The 20905-nt window shown below is 43.8% G+C and overlaps 1 protein-coding gene across 1 annotated transcript; it reads right to left on the bottom strand.

Annotated features, from left to right (window-relative positions):
• Nucleotides 1–1254: 1254 nt before the first annotated feature.
• On the bottom strand, nt 1255–3391 carry LOC123429114 (putative serine/threonine-protein kinase-like protein CCR3). The gene is made up of 3 exons (XM_045113179.1): nt 2969–3391; nt 1732–2853; nt 1255–1619 (listed from the first exon to the last, which is right to left on the bottom strand). Exons 1-3 carry the CDS (start codon nt 3353–3355, stop codon nt 1590–1592), a joined length of 1539 nt encoding a protein of 512 aa, XP_044969114.1. The 5' UTR covers nt 3356–3391; the 3' UTR covers nt 1255–1589.
• Between the last annotated feature and the right edge of the window lie 17514 nt (nt 3392–20905).

Genomic DNA, 20905 nt, shown 5'->3' with positions numbered 1-20905 from the left:
AACAGCAGCAGTGATATCATGCTCAAAACAAATAACAGTATCATCTGCATACTGCAGAATAGCCACCCCATCTTCAACCAGATCAGAGGCCAGACCAGTAATCAATTTCTCCTTCTGAGCATTTCTTACCATTTTAGACAGGGCCTCCACAGCAATATTGAACAAAAAGGGGGAAAAAGGGTCACCTTGTCTAACCCCTTTATGACTCTGGAAGTATGGGCCTTTCTCATTATTCAACTTGATACAAACTGTGCCCTCATATAATTTTTTTTAATCCAACCACACCAAGTTTCTCCAAAACCTCTGTTCTTATGACATTCCAAAAGGAACTTCCAGTTGATCTTATCATAAGCTTTTTCAAAATCCAGTTTTAGGACTACACCACATTTCTTCTTCCTCTGAGTATGATGTAAAATCTCATGCAAGGTAAGGATACCATCCATAATATTTCTATGCTTAATAAAAGCATTTTGATGTCTACTAATTAGCACATCAGAATAAAGAGCCACCCTGTCATTTAGGACCTTAGTAATCAGCTTATATGGACAACGAAGCAAACAAATAGGTCTGTATTGTTGGATCTTTTTAGCTCCATCCAATTTAGGAAGCAGGGTAATTATCCCATAATTCAAACGAGCCACATCTAACGAATTATTATGAAACGCCTCAAACAGTCTCATCAAATCTTTTTTAACAAACTCCCAACAGTGTTTATAAAATTCAACAGGGATATTATCTGGACCTGGAGCTTTATTACTTTCCATAGAAAATAAGGCTTTCTTAACCTCCTCCTCCGTAAATTCCCTAGTGATAAATTCATTATCTTCCATACCAATTTTCTCCCCATTGGATCAAGTATTAGGGTCCAGGTGGAACAAGTTCCCATCCGCAGGACCAAACAACGGCGTGGATTACCACTGTGAATGAAACGCGAACGGAAAAAACCGCGTCCCAACTCTAACTACATGCAGATGTGAATCAGGATTAAAACTAACAAGATTATGTGCAGCCTGACATTATCACGGCTGAAAATACAGATGGCATCCGACTCGTGAAGAGAATCTCACGAAGCAACGCCTCAAGCAACGCCTCAAGGAGAATGAACTAGCACGTGATCTAGAGAAACTAATGAAGGACCGGGGATTGGTTAAGCAGTGCTATCCCCTGATCTACCATAATTTGCTAAGCAATGTGCAACTTTGTTTTGATCATGAGAAACTTTAACACGAACAAACACCCTGTTCTTAAGTAAACCTTTGATTTTTAACAAGAGATGACGATATGCTGATCTTTCAAGGTGAACTCTGCCTCCAAGGTTTTCAGCGGCAGCCAGCTCTGACGAACGACCTCTAATTCTACCTGCTTATTATGGTTTCAGCAAAGAAACATGGCAAAAGAATGCCGAACTGCCAACATCAATCCATGGGACTTGAGTGCATCCTACAGCAGGCTTGTAAATTACAGCGACACATATATATATAGTTGGTCTGCCATCATCATCCTAAACTGCCCACACAAACAAGCGCGTGTGATTGAAGCGCTTGACGGCCACCGTGAAGCCTTCCCCCGGCAACCATCGGTGTCATCTGTCAACGCCCTTTATCCAACACCTCAGGTTCCTAATGAAGGAAGACACACCACAAAATGAGAGTGAGACCTCTTCATCAGTGTGACAAAAACATTGAACTGAATGCATTAATATGAACAGAGTTCGATCAGTTTGTAGTGTACCTGATCGGGTTGGTAGTCTACTGAGAACACACTCCTGTCACGCGGTGACGCCGGTGAGTCTGGTAACTCGTCAACGGAACCCGACTCGTCTCTGCAGAACAACTCGTATGCCATCTCGAGGTTGGCAACGATGTCTGATATGGCTGGCCGGTCCTTGATGTCCAACTTGACGCAATGTCGTGCAGTCCGAGCCACACGCTTCAGCGCCTGCAGCTGCCATGGCATTGGCTCCGGTTCAGGTCGCCTGTCCAGCCACTCCTCGATATTACCAGCCTTAATGACGCGGGACGCAAACTCCGCAAAATAATAACGATTCCCTTGTTCAAACGCCTTTCTCCCTGTAAGAACCTCAAGCATCACCACTCCCAGGCTGTACACGTCGGTCACCGGCTTCACACGAAAACTGCAGGCGGTCTCTGGGGCCATGTACCCCAATGTGGCTGCCATGTAAGGGGCATCGAACCCCGTCTCATCACTGGCCATGTCCCAGGTCGCCGACAAACCAAAGTCCGACACACGCGCCACCCAAATTGCGTCGAGAAGGATGTTAGATGTGGTGATGTCACGGTGTATGATCGGCATGTGGGCATGGTGACAGTGCAGGTGCTCAATAGCACGGGACACACCCAGAAGCACATCGAGGCGCATCTTCCATGACGTCGTCACCGGCGATGGACTGATGGAGGACTGATCAGGGTGAAGGTGGTGGAAGAGCGTGCCATTCTCCATGTATTCGTAGACGATCAACTTCTCCGGCTCTTCTGTCTCCTTTCTCCACCTTGTTAGCAGACCATTTCTTTTCTTTTGCGGGCTGTCCTTGCTAAAATACGACCCAAGGAGGCGGATGATGTGTTTGTGCCGGAGCCGTGAGAGGATGTCGAGCTCTGTGTGGAATTCCTCTTCTACTCCGTAATGGCTTTTTAGCTGTTTTGTCCACATGCACTTCACGGCCACTTGTTGCCCATCATGAAGCCTGCCCCTGTACACCGTGCCTGAAGCACCTTGACCAATCTTGGTGTCACTGGCGAAGTTATTGGTGGCAGCCACGATCTCAGACAGTGTGAATTCATGAGTTCCATGCGGCAGTAGTACCTCCTGACCGGCGACGACCTCTGTAAACTCCTGAAGAAAGTTACCACAAATAAGCATTCAGTCAGCCAAGCCAACAACCCCTTCATCACGGAGCATCATCTTCTCAGGGAGCAGCACGACGGATTTCTGTTGAGGCTGTGCATACCTGCAGCTGTGGAACTGGACGCGGCGGTTCACCTGTCGTGGAGGCGTCTGGCACAAGGACGTTGTAGATCCGTTCGAGGCGGCGTGTGATGCCGATGTGGCTGATCACAGGGAAGAGGATGAGGTAGGAGTCGATCTTGCTCTGGACCTCCCTGAACCTTTCGGCCGTCCTGCCAGCCATGACAAGCCGGTACGCTGCGCTCCTCACCTGGCAAGACATGACGAGCTCGTGGGCGTCCCGGAGCGTGTCGCCCAGCCCGGCCAGCGGCTGCACCGCCTCTGGCTCCTGGACATGCGGCAACAGCTGCGCGATCATGAGGACCCGACGCGCGAGCTGCTCGCACTCAGTCTTGTTCTGACGAGCCGTAATCGTGGCCTGCACGATCATGGAGACGAGCCCGCCGACATCCGCGCCGACCAGCTGCGCCAGGTGCTTCTCCAGCTTCTGTGATTCTGCCGTATGTGCAGTGCAAAAACGTATTTATATGTGGAATATTAGCTAGTTAAGTTGTTGTATCAGCTACTAGTCAAACTTACAGTATTTGCTTAGTCACTGGGATGAGCACTCCTTGTCCAAAGCGACTGAGGCGAGCTGTTTTTTTCTGAACTGTGACTCTCAAGGTAGTTACCTTCAGTATATTTTTCAAAGTTCTGCTATTTATTGGATCTCCAAAGTTCTGAATCATAAAAGTTTATCAAACTGGTGACAAATGCATAGACGAGGTGGAAAGGTTTATTTTTCCCTTCATACAAGAGTTAGATAAATTCGGATGCAATAGACACAAATATGATTTAGACTTTTAATTCCAGATAACTAAGTGCAAGCAGTACAAAGTATTTGATCATAAAGGCGGCTTGCGTATTACCGAGGTGCACGCACATGACGTTTTCAATGTCTGCCCGTCATTTGAACACATTATAAATTAGTTTTAGATATAATAACTCTCATTCCTTTTTTTATGCTGTTCAGCTCTCGTCTCAAGAGTCTGATGATATATTATCTTTAAAGAATATGAAATTTAAGGTATTTTTTTTTACTCAACATGACCAGTACTTACATGCCATTTGTAAGAAAATTATCTGAAATTGAATATATTTTCAGAACCTTGATGGACAACTCATTGTGCGAATATTAGAACAGCGATCTTCTGAAAAGGAAAGAGTTGCTATGACATTGTTGGTATGTTACTTTGCGTAACTTCTATACCATGTTCTGTAAGTATGAAATCAGTAAATAGTTTTTATTCCCTTTTTGTGTTCTTATAGGGCATTAGGAGTCGTTCCAAGGAAGGAGAAAAGACAATGGCAGCAGTCCTGTTTGCTGTTCTTGATGATGCCAGTGAGAAAACTTTGTTAAGCTATGATATTCGTAATTGCGAAGGAAAAATATGGGATGGCAGTCTGAATGACATCATAAATGACATGAACACATTGCTTGCGTGTTACAGCTACTTGCTTGAGAAGGCATCGGTAAGTCTGTACTTTATTATGTGAGGATGTATTGTCACAATATAGTTTCAACATTGGACATAACAAGCTTACGTTATATAAATAACAGATGAACAAATGGGTACAATACAAGACTGAACTATCATATAAAGTTGGGGAAGATCTGATTGCCGTGGAGGAAAGGTATCACTAGCACATTTAATGCACTAATGAGATAAAAATTACTGTTTATCATCATTATGTAACTTAGAAGGGAAATATCCAGTAGGGGAAAGAAGAAAATCAATGACCAAAGCAGCCAGGGAGAACTAGATATTTCTGCCCATTCTATCGGAGATCATAGTTCTAATACTACTGACCAACATGATGACCCACCTCCGGAAGGCACCAGAGGTCATAGTTCTGATTCTACTGGCCAACATGATGGCCCACCTTTAGAAGGCACCAGAGTTTGTAGTTCTAATTCTACTGGCCAACATGATGACCAATCTTTAGAAGACACTGGAGATGGTACAAGAGATAACAGGTTATATTATCGATTAATATCGTTGAATCTTTTATTGTTATTAAATTATTATTATGATGTCAATTTCTAACTTTGGAGTGGAAAATTCCAGGGTTCAAAGTGGCCAATCGATAACACATACTGAAGAGACAGCATTGGCAATCTGTATGATTTGGTTCTTGAATTTCTTAAGAGGTACTACTTATTCATCTTCCTTCTGACTCGTCTGCTGTTCGAACAAGTGTTTATGTTTCATATGCTTACTCAGGTTTAGGAACAACGCCCCCAAAAAATTCTACAGAGCCACAATTGAAGCGATCAAGTATATGGGAGATTTGGATATGCACATTCATTTTCCGCACATCGAAGAGTATTCTGCAGAACTTGCTGCATATATTATCGATCATTATGACAGTGACATGTATGTTTGGAAGTTACATGGATTCATTCTAATGCTATATATTTTGCGCACTTTTTGTTGATACATTTCTTGTCATATTTAACATTTGTATCTCATACTCCCTCTGTCCCAAAATAACTGTCTCAACTTTATACTAGCTCTAGTATAAATTTGTATTAAGCTTAAGACACTTATTTTGGGACTGACGGAGTACTAGTTATATCTTACTAAACAAGCTACCGTAATTCTTATCTGGTAGTTTCAAGTTTGTTAGCCTTGTCTCTGCATCAATTATAAGTTATTTTCTCCACGAAACCTGCCTAAACTGCTTAAAAAGTGTTGATTGTTTGTAGATCAGTACACGCCTACCTTAAATTACCTCATTTTACTATCTTTGAACGAGCACCCCATTAGTTACTGATTGTCTCTGTTCTAACCTTATTTATATCTTATTTCAGTGTTAAAGCTGATATATCACGTGCTGCCGCTCAATATCTCATTGAACATAATATTGGAAAACCTGAGGAAGAGATACGTGAGGGTATAAATGTGAAAATTATGGATCTGCCCTCACTAACCAGGTAAGTTTTTAATAATGCGCCAAATAAGAGAACATTATTTGTTTGATACTAAAAATTTCTTACAACCAAGTAACCAACAAAAATTGACAATCATCTTTCTTTTCTTAAATGCAGTAATATGTCCTTTAAGAAATATGCTAGGCTAAACAAGTTGATAAGGCCTTTTAAACTTCCGAAGAAGTTTCGTCGACTTTTTTCACCTAGCTGGACAGGAAGATTGTACTTGTTGACATATGCTGGTAGAAAAGCTGCTCGTGGTCTAATGAACTACATCATAGAGATGCACAAGAAAAAACTCTGCTGGAGAGGTGAATGGAAATTAGCTGACATGCGCATCAAAGATGGATTGTTTCTTATTGACACAGAAGCATTGTATCCCGCAGATGTCGAGGGGGTGGCAGGGGATTTTAAGAAGTACATTGAACTTCTGAATCCTTTCTATGTCGTAGCTGAACAATCCTCCTCTGGTTCAAATAAAAAGCAATCATCGTCCTCCGGTTCAAAGAAAAACCAATCCTCCTCCTCTGGTTCAAAGAAAAACCAATCCTCCTCCTCTGGTTCAAAGAAAAACAAATCCCTCAATAGTCCACCATATTGGGAAATTCTTCAAGATGACACCATGGTGATACCAGATCCATTAGAGGACCCAAAGGCATTTGACAAATTTCTCAAGTATATGTCTGCGCATTTCGCATTCATGCCGCCAGTTAGCATATATCAGTTTCTCTGTCTGCTATTTAGCATTTGTGATGGACTGCGGCCAATCAACGAGAGAATATATCAACCGTTGAATTTTCGGTGCGTTTCGACCATTGAGGGCGAAACTGATGGTTGGACACACAATGTCAAAGGAATATTTCTGTTTGATGATGTCTTCAACTTTATGAATAATGGTGTCCTTGTCAATTTGTATACTGATATCTACTGACATCTTCTACAATTTAGTAGACATTTCTCTTCGCATATTCTAGGTCTGACAAAGGTATTTTTCAAGGCCTTAACATACATTCTGTTTTAGATAGTTTTGTTTAATTGGGATATAGAAATGATTTGTGATATTGTCTGCTTGTTTTGAATTTTGTTTTGTTCTTGTGAAGAACATTGAAGGTCAAGACGTCGAGGATATGATCTTAATACATTTAATGCTAGCGTGTCGTCTTGGTCGTAATTTGGCATCACTAGTTCGACACGTTGTTAATGTAACAAACATGGAGGGACTGTGAGTATTTGTGTTTCTTGTTTTATCTTATGGCATATTGTTCTTCTTAGTTAATGTATTATATGTCATTGTAGATATATTCGTGCATGGCAAGCGCTCTTAGCTTCAGAGTGAGTTTCCTTCATATTATATTGCATATTGTAATTACGCTTTTTGCTCTACATGTAATGATGGGATCATTTTAATATTTGTTTGTTGTACCATGTACGGAAAATATATAAATGTGAAGTGACAAAACCGAGGAGGAGGATTTATCAGAAAATCTTGAATTGTCTGAATCTGAGGATGAAGAAAGTGACACTGATGTTTTAGAGACAAGGTAACAGTCTGGAAAACAAGAACAGTGATTAGATGATTAGATATACTTTGTTCATTTTGCTATGTTGTACTATGTTATACTACATAGATAATAAGCATCTGGTGCAAAAGTTCTAGGTTTTAATTTATTATATATATATATATATATATATATATATATATATATAAATTTCTGTTAGCAATAGGAAAGAAAATCAGATATGTTATGTGATACGGAGTATGTTATATTGAAATCTTTAGAATAGTTATTGTGGAAGTATTCATGATTGTGATTTTAAAGCTCCAAGCATGAACAATATGTATAATTGTACAGCGAAGAAACCAAGGATGAAATATTGCAAGATCTTGAACCATTCGAATGTAAGGATGCAAGCAAGCTAATTAAAATGGGAGAGCACGTTTTATGTATCATAATCTGAAATCCCATTGAACTTCAAGCATGATGATAAATTTCAGGAGTATTTAAGTAATGTACACTAAATATGTGAGGATACACTTCAAGAAACACAATTTATACTGAACATTTTTATTTTTCATACTCTTATGTTTACTCTTTACTAAGTACAATAAAGGATATAATCCCGATAAGTAGAATTTTAATGTTAAAACTCTATTTGTTGTTATACAACTCAAACATCTATCATTAGAACATACCGGTGCTAATGTCGAACTCTATTTTTCATGACTAGATATAGTTGTTTGGGCCTATTTTATTATGTATGTATATGCACATGGGTAGCTTAGTTCACCTTAAAATCTGCTATGACATGCAATTATCCCTATTGTTATATAAAATGCAGCTTCTACAAGGTTTCTCGGAAAGCAAAAGTAGTGCACAACTCTAGCATTATTATGCCAATAGAGCTTTGTAGAACAAGAGTATCTAGCTTAGATTTAAGCTAATGGAAACTTCTAGATTTGTGTGGTGTGAACAAGTCGTTTGTCTCTGAGTCCACCCTCACATTAGTCGACATTGCTCGAATACTGAATTTGTTCACTTATTATGGCCAAAACTTGTATTTTCACTTCAACCATTTTATATATAAGGCGAGTTAGGGCCCTCTTAGGGGGAATCCAAGATATTCTAGAGAAATCTTGCGCCTGGGTTTCTATTAGCCCCCGACTTCTCTCTTGGACACCGCCACGACCAGGAATTTGCAGTTGACGAAACAATTTCCAGTGATTTTCCTGATCTCCGATGAGCACTTAAGTAATACAACCAGAGGAAGCAGGATCAGGGTGTTACCTCTACATGGAAGAGCCCAAACTTAGGTAGATTGTGTGTCTCGTGCGCTACCATTTTGAATCCTCACTCGCGTCACCTCCAACCAAATTAGCCACCCTTGTACATTATTGCTGGTCTTAGGAAACGGACAAAGGGCAAGAATAATAGAAATACACGTTGAAATGATAACTGGTAATAAAAAGTTGTGCAAACTCTAAGTATAAGTGTTGACTATAAGGAATCATGGAGGAGGCGCGGGCGGCCAGCGTCGGAGGCGGCGACGACGAGGATGGATTCGGAGGCGGCGGCGAACTCCGGCAGTCTGGCGGCGTCGGGGAGGGCGTCGGCGTCGGGGGAATGGGACAATATTAATTTATTACTTTTTTAAAACGTGCAAACCTTTCATGATTGATTTTGAACATTCTAAAATTTTAGCGAATACTTTATTTGTAATGAACATTTTGGAAAGCTGGCACGAAAGTTATGTTTTAAATTTAATGAATATATTCTTATATGCTGAAGAAGAGCAGTTTGAGGATTCCCATGAGGCCCAAATCTTCCTCCTGGCTGTCACCGACATTCCTACCAGCGACACAATGTAGGTTACTCTCCGCATCGGGGACCTTGGCCTGGTAGCCTCGGTTGATTCGGGCAGCACTCATAACTTCATCCACGAAGAGCTGGCCACCATCGTCGGGCTACCTTTCTCCTCCAATCATCGCCTGGGAGTCACGGTCGCTAATGGCGATAAGGTGACCTGTCGGGGACTCTTGCAGCAAGTGGCGATTACCATTGACAAGGAGCGTTTCGTTCTGGATCTGCATGCCATCCCATTGGGCGGGTTTGACGTCATCCTCGGTACAAGCTTCCTCAAACCTCTTGAGCTAATTCTATGGGATTTCACGACGTAGTGGATGTCATTTTGGCACTCGGATCACCATGTGGAGTGATCGGGACCTGGCTCCCTCAGACGGCCTGCACACCTACATGTGTGCGAATGCAAGGACCTCCTGGACAGCCTTCTGGCCACGTTCGCAGACGTTTTCGTTGAACCTCAGGGTCTGCCGCCGCATCGTGCGCATGACCATCATATTCATCTTCTTCCCGGGACACCGCCGGTTGTTGTCCGCCCCTACCGCTACCCAACTATTCAGAAGGATGAACTGGAGCGCCAATGTTCAGAGATGTTGACTCATGGTCTGATCCGTCCTAGTTCTTCGGTGTTTTCCTCACCAGTTCTACTCGTCAGAAAGCAGGACGGGACTTGGCGTTTCTGTATCGACCACCGTGGTCTCAACCTTGTCACCATCAAGGACAACTTTCCAGTTCCCACTGTCGATGAACTTCTGGATGAGCTGAAGGGCGCCCGCTTTTTCACCAAACTGGATCTCCGATCGGGTTACCACCAGGTTCGGATGGCTCGTGAGGATATTCACAAGACGGCGTTCCGCACACATGAGGGCCTTTTTGAGTTTGTGGTGATGGCCTTTGGTTTGGCCAATGCCCGAGTGACGTTCGAACTCATGAACGACGTCCTCCGTCCCTACCTTTGCCGGTTTGTACTTGTGTTCTTCGATGATATCTTGATCTACAGCTCGTCCTAGTCGGATCACCTTCGTCATTACAAGCTCGTCTTAGAGGCTATTCGCGCACATCAGTTGTTTCTCAAGTGCTCTAAGTGTTCTTCTGGGAAGGAAATCATGGCTTATCTGGGACACGTCATCTCCGATGCAGGAGTTGCCATGGACAGAGACAAGGTTCTCGTTGTGGTAGATTGGACGGTCCTCGCAACGTCCGCGTCGTGCGTGGTTTCTTAGGACTAGCATGATACTACCGCAAGTTCATCCGGGATTTTGGCACCATTGCAGCTCCCCTAACAACATTCCTCAAAAAAGGCGGATTTCTTTGGACGCCTCCAGTGATTACTACCTTTGAAGCTCTCAAGTCAGCTCTTACCACTGCCCATGTGCTTCAGCTACCGGATTTTTTCGTGTCTTTCATTGTGGACTGTGATGCTTCTTGATCAGGTTTCGGGGCAGCCCTCCATCAGGGTGGTGGCCCCATTGCCTATTTCAGCAAAACCATCACCCCGCGCCATGCTTCACTCGCCGCTTACGAGCGGGAGCTCATTGGCCTGGTGCATGTCGTGCGCCGCTGGCGGTCCTATCTTTGGGGACGCACGTTCTTCATCAAAACTGGCAACTACAGCCTAAAGTTTTTGCTGGATCAGAACTGACCATTCCACAACATCATTGGGTGGGCAAGTTGTTGGGGTTCGACTTTGCACTGGAATATAATCTGGGTCGCCAAAAGATCGTCCACGACGCTCTTTCTCGCCGTGATGCTCTTGCTGGCCATGCACTCGTCATAATTGGGCCTGCTTTTGATCTATTTGAAACTCTTCGTCAGGCTGCTCACACGGACCCGACACTCGTTGCATTCCGGGAACATCTTGAATTTGGTGACTTGCGCCAGCCTTGGGCTCTCGTGGATGGTGTTGTTACCGTCCAGCAGCGGGCTTATGTGCCACCCGCGTCGCCACTGGTCGGGGAGGTCCTGGCTGCAGCCCACGATGCAGGCCATGAGGGTATCCAGAAGTCGCTTCATCGTCTTGGATTTCCATCTGCCGCAAGCAAGGACAACACTTCAACAGTATATTTGTGCTTGTCAAGTTTGTCAACGTAACAAGACAGAGAAGCTTCATCCAGCCGGCTTGTTACTGCCCTTGACAGTTCCATATCGTGTCTGGGAAGACATCTTCATAGATTTCATTGAGGCGCTTCCTAAGGTGGGCGGCAAGAGCATGATCCTGGCCGTTGTGGACCGTTTCTCCAAGTATGCACATTTCATTCCCTTGGTGCATCCATACACTGTTGAGTCTGTTGCTAAGGCCTTCTTCTCCAACGTTGTCCGACTTCATGGGTTTCGAACATCCGTCGTTTTGGATCGGGTTGTGGTTTTCACTTCCGGCTATTGGAAGGCTCTGTTTGCATGGACACACTTGCACATGAGTTCGGCCTTCCATCCACAGTCTGATGGACAATCGGAGGCCATGAATCGTGTCATCACTATGTACCTGTGTTGCATCACTAGGGATCAGCCACGACAATGGCTACAATGGTTACCTTGGGCGGAGTATTGCTATAATACTTCGTACCACTCAACATTGAAGGATACTCCTTTGAGGGTGGTTTATGGACGCGATCCCCCCTCACTCCGGGACTATACGCCGGGCAAAATTCGCAATCAGGCGTTCGAACAGTAGATTGTCGATCGTGACCACTTCTTACTCGACATCCGTGAGCGTCTCCTTCAGGCAACACAACAGTACAAGCATTACTACGATGATAAGCATCGGGCCCTTTCTTTTGATATTGGAGAGTGGATTTGGCTCCGTCTTCAGCACCGGCCGGCGGCATTCCTTGGAGTAGGCACAAAAGGGAAGTTGGCTCCCACATATTATGGGCCTTTAAAGTCCTCGCTAAAATTGATACGGTTGCATACTGTTTGGATCTGCCCCCACGCGCCCGCATTCACAATGTTTTCCATGTCAGGATCATGTAGAAATACCATGGGGTGCCACCGGAAGTTCCGCTAATACTTCTGTTGGGGAACGTCGCATGGGAAACAAAAATTTCCTACGCGCACGAAGACCTATCATGGTGATGTCCATCTACGAGAGGGGATGAGTGATCTACGTACCCTTGTAGATCGTACAGCAGAAGCGTTAGTGAACGCGGTTGATGTAGTGGAACGTCCTCACGTCCCTCGATCCGCCCCGCGAACAATCCCGCGATCAGTCCCACGATCTAGTACCAAACGGACGGCACCTCCGCGTTCAGCACACATACAGCTCGACGATGATCTCGGCCTTCTTGATCCAGCAAGAGAGACGGAGAGGTAGAAGAGTTCTCCGGCAGCGTGACGGCGCTCCGGAGGTTGGTGATGACCTTGTCTCAGCAGGGCTCCGCCCGAGCTCCGCAGAAACGCGATCTAGAGGAAAAACCGTGGAGGTATGTGGTCGGGCTGCCGTGGAAAAGTCGTCTCAAATCAGCCCTAAAACCTCCGTATATATAGGTGGGAGGGAGGGGAGGAGGCAGCCTCAAAACCTAAAGGTTTGGCCGAAATTGGAGGTGGAGGAGTCCTACTCCAATCCTACTTGGAGTAGGATTCCACCTTCCCACTTGGAAACTCTTTCCACCTTGTGTTTTTTCCTTCTCAAACCTTATGGGCCTTAGTGGGAACTTATTCCAGCCCACTAGGGGCTGGTTTATCTCTTCCCATAGCCCATGAGACCCCTTGGGGCGTGACACCCCTCCCGATGGTCCCCGGCACCCCTCCCGGCACTCCCGGTACACTACCGATAAGCCCGAAACTTTTCCGGTAATGCACGAAAACCTTCCGGTAACCAAATGAGGTCATCCTATATATCAATCTTCGTTTCCGGACCATTCCGGAAACCCTCGTGACGTCCGTGATCTCATCCGGGACTCCGAACAACATTCGGTAACCAACCATATAACTCAAATACGCATAAAACAACGTCGAACCTTAAGTGTGCAGACCCTGCGGGTTCGAGAACTATGTAGACATGACCCGAGAGACTCCTCGGTCAATATCCAATAGCGGGACCTGGATGCCCATATTGGATCCTACATATTCTACGAAGATCTTATCGTTTGAACCTCAGTGCCAAGGATTCATATAATCCCGTATGTCATTCCCTTTGTCCTTCGGTATGTTACTTGCCCGAGATTCGATCGTTAGTATCCGCATACCTATTTCAATCTCGTTTACCGGCAAGTCTCTTTACTCGTTCCGTAATACAAGATCCCGCAACTTACATTAAGTTACATTGCTTGCAAGGCTTGTGTGTGATGTTGTATTACCGAGTGGGCCCCGAGATACCTCTCCGTCACACGGAGTGACAAATCCCAGTCTCGATCTATACTAACTCAACGAACACCTTCGGAGATACCTGTAGAGCATCTTTATAGTCACCCAGTTACGTTGCGACGTTTGATACACACAAAGCATTCCTTCGGTGTCCGTGAGTTATATGATCTCATGGTCATAGGAACAAATACTTGACACGCAGAAAACAGTAGCAACAAAATGACACGATCAACATGCTACGTCTATTAGTTTGGGTCTAGTCCATCACATGATTCTCCTAATGATGTGATCCCGTTATCAAGTGACAACACTTGCCTATGGCCAGGAAACCTTAACCATCTTTGATCAACGAGCTAGTCAACTAGAGGCTTACTAGGGACAGTGTTTTGTCTATGTATCCCCACAAGTATTGTGTTTCCAATCAATACAATTATAGCATGGATAATAAACGATTATCATGAACTAAGAAATATAATAATAACTAATTTATTATTGCCTCTAGGGCATATTTCCAACAGTCTCCCACTTGCACTAGAGTCAATAATCTAGTTCACATCACCATGTGATTCCAATGAATCCAACACCCATATAGTTATGGGGTCTGATCACGTCTTGCTCGTGAGAGAGGTTTTAGTCAACGGTTCTGAAACTTTCAGATCCGTGTGTTCTTTACAAATCTTTATGTCATCTTATAGATGCTGCTACTATGTGCTATTCGGAAATACTCAGAATATCTACTCTACTATACGAATCCGTTTCACTACTCATAGTTATTCGGATTAGTGTCAAAGCTTGCATCGACGTAACCCTTTACGACGAACTCTTTAACCACCTCCATAATCGAGAAAAATTCCTTAGTCCATTAGTTACTAAGGATAAATTTTGACCGCTGCTAGTGATTCAATCATGGATCACTCTCTGTACCTCTCAACATACTTTGAGTCAAGGCACACATCAGGTGCGGTACACAGCATGGCATACTTTAGATTCTACGGCTAAGGCATAGAAGACGACCTTCGTCTATTCTCTTTATTCTGCCGGGGTCGAGTTTTGAGTCTTACTCAAATTCACACCTCACAACGCAACCAAGAACTCCTTCTTTGCTGATCTATTTTGAACTCCTTCAAAAACTTGTCAAGGCATGCATCTTGTTGAAACTTCCATTAAGCGCTTTTCGATCTATCTCCATAGATCTTTGATGCTCAACGTTCAAGTAGCTCAATCCAGGTATTCCTTTGAAAACTCCTTTCAAACAACCTTGTATGTTTTACAGAAATTCTACATTACTTCTGATCCACAATATGTCAACCACATATACTTATCAGAAATTCTATAGTGCTCCCACTCACTTCTTTGGAAATACAAGTTTCTCATAAACCTTGTACAAACCCAAAATCTTTGATCATCTCATCAAAGTGTATATTCCAACTCCGAGATGCTTGCACCAGTCCATTGAAGGATCACTGGAGCTTGCATACTTGCTAGTATCTTTAGGATCGACAAAACCTTCTGGTTGTATCACATACAATGTTTTCTCAAGGAAACCGTCCAAAAAACAATGTTTTGACATCCTACGTGCAATATTTCATAAATAATGCATCAACAACTAACATAATTCTAACAGACTTTTAGCATCGCTACGAGTGAGAAAGTCTCATCATAGTCAACTGTTTGATCTTATCGAAAAACATCTTTGCGACAAGTCGAGCTTTTCTTAATAGTGACTTATCACCATCATCGTCTGTCTTCCTTTAAAAATCCATCTTTACTCAATAGTCCTATGACCATCAAGTAATTCTTCCAAAGTCTACACTTTGTTTTCATCCATGGATCCTCTCTCGGATTTCATGGCTTCCAGCCATTTGTCGGAATCTGGGCCCACCATCGCTTTCTCCATAACTCGTAGGTTCACTGTTGCTCAACAACATGACCTCCAAGACAGGGTTACCGTACTACTCTGCAGCAGTACGCGACCTTGTCGACCTACGAGGTTTGTAGTAACTTTATTCGAAGCTCAATGATCACCATCATCAGCTTCCACTTCAATTGGTGTAGGCGCCACAGGAACAACTTCCTGCGCCCTGCTACACACTGGTTGAAGTGATGGTTCAATAACCTCATCAAGTTCTACTACCCTCCCACTCAATTCTTTCGAGAGAAACCTTTCCTCGAGAAAGGATCCGTTTCTAGAAACAAACACTTTGCTTTCGGATCTGAGATAGGAGATGTACCCAACTGTTTTGGATACCCTATGAAGAAGCATTTATCCGCTTTGGGTTCGAGCTTATCAAACTGAAACTTTTTCACACAAGTGTCGAAACCCCAAACTTTCAAGAAACGACAGTTTAGATTTCTCTAAACCTCAGTCTATACTGTGTCATCTCAACGGAAATATGCGGTGCCCTATTTAAAGTGAGTGCGGTTGTCTCTAATGCATAACCCATAAACGATAGTGGTAATTCGATAAGAGACATCATAGTATGCACCATACCAAATAGTGCGTGGCTATGACGTTCAGACACATCATCACACTATGATGTTCCAGGTGGCATGAACTGCGAAACAATTTCCACATTGTCTTAACTGCGTACCAAAACTCGTAACTCAGATATTCATTTCCATGATCATATCGTAGACAGTTTATCCTCTTGTTACGACGAACTTCACTCTGAAACGGAATTGAACTTTTCAACATTTCAGACTTGTGATTCATTAAGTAAATACTCCTGTATCTACTCAAATCGTCAGTGAAGTAAGAACATAATGATATCCACTGCATGCCTCAGCACCCATTGGACTGCATACATAAAAGTGTATTACTTCCAACAAGTTACTATCTTATTTCATCTCAATGAAAACAAGGCCTTGCTCATGTGGTATGATTTGCATGTCACTAGTGATTCGAAATCAGGTGAGTACAAAGATCCATTAGCATGGAGCCTCTTCATGCAATTTATACTAACATGACTCAAGCGGCAGTGCCACAAGTAAGTGGTACTATCATCATTAACTCGTATCTTTTGGCACCAATATCATGAACATGTGTAAAACTACGATCGAGATTCAATAAACCATTGAAGGTGAATATTCAAGAAAATAGAGTAACCATTATTCTCCTTAAATGAATAATCGTATTGCAATAAACACGATCCAATCATGTTCATGCTTAACGCAAGCACCAAATAACAATTATTTAGGTTTAACACCAATCCTGATGGTAGAGGGAGCGTGCGACGTTTGATCATATCAACCTTGGAAACACTTCCAACACGTATCGTCACCTTGCCTTTAGCTAGTCTTCGTTTATGCCGTAGCTTACATTTCGTGTTACTAATCACTTAGCAACCGAACCGGTATCCAATACCCACATGCTACTAGGAGTACTAGTAAAGTACACATCAACATCATGTATATCAAATACACTTCTTTCGACTTTTGCCAGCCTTCTTATCTACCAAGTATCTAGAGTTGCTCCGCCTCAGTGACTGTTCCCCTCATTACAGAAGCACTTAGTCTCGGGTTTGGGTTTAATCTTGGGTCTCTTCATTAGTGCAGCAACTGTTTTGCCGTTTCACGAAGTATCCCTTCTAGCCCTTGCCCTTCTTGAAACTTAGCGGTTTTACAAACCATCAACTATTGATGCTCCTTCTTGATTTCTACTTTCGCAGTGTCAAACATCGCGAATCGCTCAAGGATCATTGTATGTATCCTTGATATGTTATAGTTCATCACGAAGCTCTCACAGCTTGGTGGCAGTGACTTTGGAGAACTATCACTATCTCATTTGGAAGATTAACTCCCACTTCATTCAAGCGATTGTCGTACTCAGACAATCTGAGCACATGCTCAACGATTGAGCCTTTCTCCTTTACTTTGTGGACAAAGAATCTTGTCGGAGGTCTCGTACCTCTTAACAAGGGCACAAGCATGAAATCACGATTTCATCTCTTTAGAACATCACTTATGTTCCTTGACGTTTTACAACGTTTTCGGCACCTTGCTTCTAAGCCATTAAGTATTTTTGTACTGAACTATCGTGTAGTCATCAGAAACGTGTATGTTGGATGTTCACAGCATCCACAGACGACGCTCGAGGTGCAGCACACCGAGTGGTGCATTAAGGACATAAGCCTTCTGCGCAGCAACGAGGACAATCCTCGGTTTTACAGACTCAGTCTGCAAAGTTTGCTACTATCAACTTTCAACTAAATTTTCTCTAGGAACATATAAAAACAGTAGAGCTATAGCGCATGCTACATCGTAATTCGCAAAGACCATTAGACTATGTTCATGACAATTAGTTCAATTAATCATATTACTTAAGAACTCCCACTCAAAAAGTACATCTCTCTAGTCATTTGAGTGGTACATGATCCAAATCCACTATCTCAAGTCCGATCATCACGTGAGTCGAGAATAGTTTCAGTGGTAAGCATCTCTATGCTAATCATATCAACTATACGATTCATGCTCGACCTTTCGGTCTCATGTGTTCCGAGGCCATGTCTGCACATGCTAGGCTCGTCAAGCTTAACCCGAGTGTTCCGCGTGCGCAACTGTTTTGCACCCGTTATATGTGAACGTTGAGTCTATCACACCCGATCATCACGTGGTGTCTCGAAACGACGAACTGTAGCAACGGTGCACAGTCGGGGAGAACACAATTTCGTCTTGAAATTTTAGTGAGAGATCACCTCATAATGCAACCGTCGTTCTAAGCAAAATAAGGTGCATAAAAGGATTAACATCACATGCAATTCATAAGTGACATGATATGGCCATCATCACGTGCTTCTTGATCTTCATCACCAAAGCACCGACACGATCTTCTTGTCATCGGCGTCACACCATGATCTCCATCATCATGATCTCCATCAACGTGTCGCCATCGGGGTTGTCGTGCTACTCATGCTATTACTACTAAAGCTACGTCCTAGCAAAATAGTAAACGCATCTGCAAGCACAAACGTTAGTTATAAAGACAACCCTATGGCTCCTGCCGGTTGCCGTACCATCGACGTGCAAGTCCATATTTTCTATTACAACATGATCATCTCATACATCCAATATATCACATCACATCGTTGGCCATATCACATCACAAGCATACCCTGCAAAAACAAGTTAGACGTCCTCTAATTTTGTTGTTGCATGTTTTACGTGGTGACCATGGGTATCTAGTAGGATCGCATCTTACTTACGCAAACACCACAACGGAGATATATGAGTTGCTATTTGACCTCATCCAAGGACCTCCTCGGTCAAATCCGATTCAACTAAAGTTGGAGAAACCGACACTTGCCAGTCATCTTTGAGCAACGGGGTTACTCGTAGCGATGAAACCAGTCTCTCGTAAGCGTACGAGTAATGTCGGTCCAAGCCGCTTCAATCCAACAATACCGCGGAATCAAGAAAAGACTAAGGAGGGCAGCAAAACGCACATCACCGCCCACAAAAACTTTTGTGTTCTACTCGAGAAGACATCTACGCATGAACCTAGCTCATGATGCCACTGTTTGGGGAACGTCGCATGGGAAACAAAAATTTCCTACGCGCACGAAGACCTATCATGGTGATGTCCATCTACGAGAGGGGATGAGTGATCTACGTACCCTTGTAGATCGTACAGCAGAAGCGTTAGTGAACGCGGTTGATGTAGTGGAACGTCCTCACGTCCCTCGATCCGCCCCGCGAACAATCCCGCGATCAGTCCCACGATCTAGTACCGAACGGACGGCACCTCCGCGTTCAGCACACATACAGCTCGACGATGATCTCGGCCTTCTTGATCCAGCAAGAGAGACGGAGAGGTAGAAGAGTTCTCCGGCAGCGTGACGGCGCTCCGGAGGTTGGTGATGACCTTGTCTCAGCAGGGCTCCGCCCGAGCTCCGCAGAAACGCGATCTAGAGGAAAAACCGTGGAGGTATGTGGTCGGGCTGCCGTGGAAAAGTCGTCTCAAATCAGCCCTAAAACCTCCGTATATATAGGTGGGAGGGAGGGGAGGAGGCAGCCTCAAAACCTAAAGGTTTGGCCGAAATTGGAGGTGGAGGAGTCCTACTCCAATCCTACTTGGAGTAGGATTCCACCTTCCCACTTGGAAACTCTTTCCACCTTGTGTTTTTTCCTTCTCAAACCTTATGGGCCTTAGTGGGAACTTATTCCAGCCCACTAGGGGCTGGTTTATCTCTTCCCATAGCCCATGAGACCCCTTGGGGCGTGACACCCCTCCCGATGGTCCCCGGCACCCCTCCCGGCACTCCCGGTACACTACCGATAAGCCCGAAACTTTTCCGGTAATGCACGAAAACCTTCCGGTAACCAAATGAGGTCATCCTATATATCAATCTTCGTTTCCGGACCATTCCGGAAACCCTCGTGACGTCCGTGATCTCATCCGGGACTCCGAACAACATTTGGTAACCTACCATATAACTCAAATACGCATAAAACAACGTCGAACCTTAAGTGTGCAGACCCTGCGGGTTCGAGAACTATGTAGACATGACCCGAGAGACTCCTCGGTCAATATCCAATAGCGGGACCTGGATGCCCATATTGGATCCTACATATTCTACGAAGATCTTATCGTTTGAACCTCAGTGCCAAGGATTCATATAATCCCGTATGTCATTCCCTTTGTCCTTCGGTATGTTACTTGCCCGAGATTCGATCGTTAGTATCCGCATACCTATTTCAATCTCGTTTACCGGCAAGTCTCTTTACTCGTTCCGTAATACAAGATCCCGCAACTTACATTAAGTTACATTGCTTGCAAGGCTTGTGTGTGATGTTGTATTACCGAGTGGGCCCCGAGATACCTCTCCGTCACACGGAGTGACAAATCCCAGTCTCGATCTATACTAACTCAACGAACACCTTCGGAGATACCTGTAGAGCATCTTTATAGTCACCCAGTTACGTTGCGACGTTTGATACACACAAAGCATTCCTCCGGTGTCCGTGAGTTATATGATCTCATGGTCATAGGAACAAATACTTGACACGCAGAAAACAGTAGCAACAAAATGACACGATCAACATGCTACGTCTATTAGTTTGGGTCTAGTCCATCACATGATTCTCCTAATGATGTGATCCCGTTATCAAGTGACAACACTTGCCTATGGCCAGGAAACCTTAACCATCTTTGATCAACGAGCTAGTCAACTAGAGGCTTACTAGGGACAGTGTTTTGTCTATGTATCCCCACAAGTATTGTGTTTCCAATCAATACAATTATAGCATGGATAATAAACGATTATCATGAACTAAGAAATATAATAATAACTAATTTATTATTGCCTCTAGGGCATATTTCCAACAACTTCCCCCATTGTTTCAAGGT

The sequence above is a fragment of the Hordeum vulgare genome, chromosome 2H (genome assembly GCF_904849725.1).
Source record: "Hordeum vulgare subsp. vulgare chromosome 2H, MorexV3_pseudomolecules_assembly, whole genome shotgun sequence".
Lineage (NCBI taxonomy): Eukaryota > Viridiplantae > Streptophyta > Magnoliopsida > Poales > Poaceae > Hordeum > Hordeum vulgare.
The sequence above is the reverse complement of the archived record's forward strand: the minus strand, read 5'-3'. Positions and strand labels throughout refer to the sequence as shown.

Bases quoted from the DNA above. Each gene is read 5' to 3' on its own strand.
- LOC123429114 (XM_045113179.1), bottom strand. From the start codon at position 3,355: ATGATCGTGCAGGCCACGATTACGGCTCGTCAGAACAAGACTGAGTGC. The intron at 2,854-2,968 runs GTATGCACAGCC...AACTTTCTTCAG, and splicing joins GTCCAGTTCCACAGCTGCAG to GAGTTTACAGAGGTCGTCGC. The intron at 1,620-1,731 runs GTACACTACAAA...TTCCTTCATTAG, and splicing joins TAGACTACCAACCCGATCAG to GAACCTGAGGTGTTGGATAA.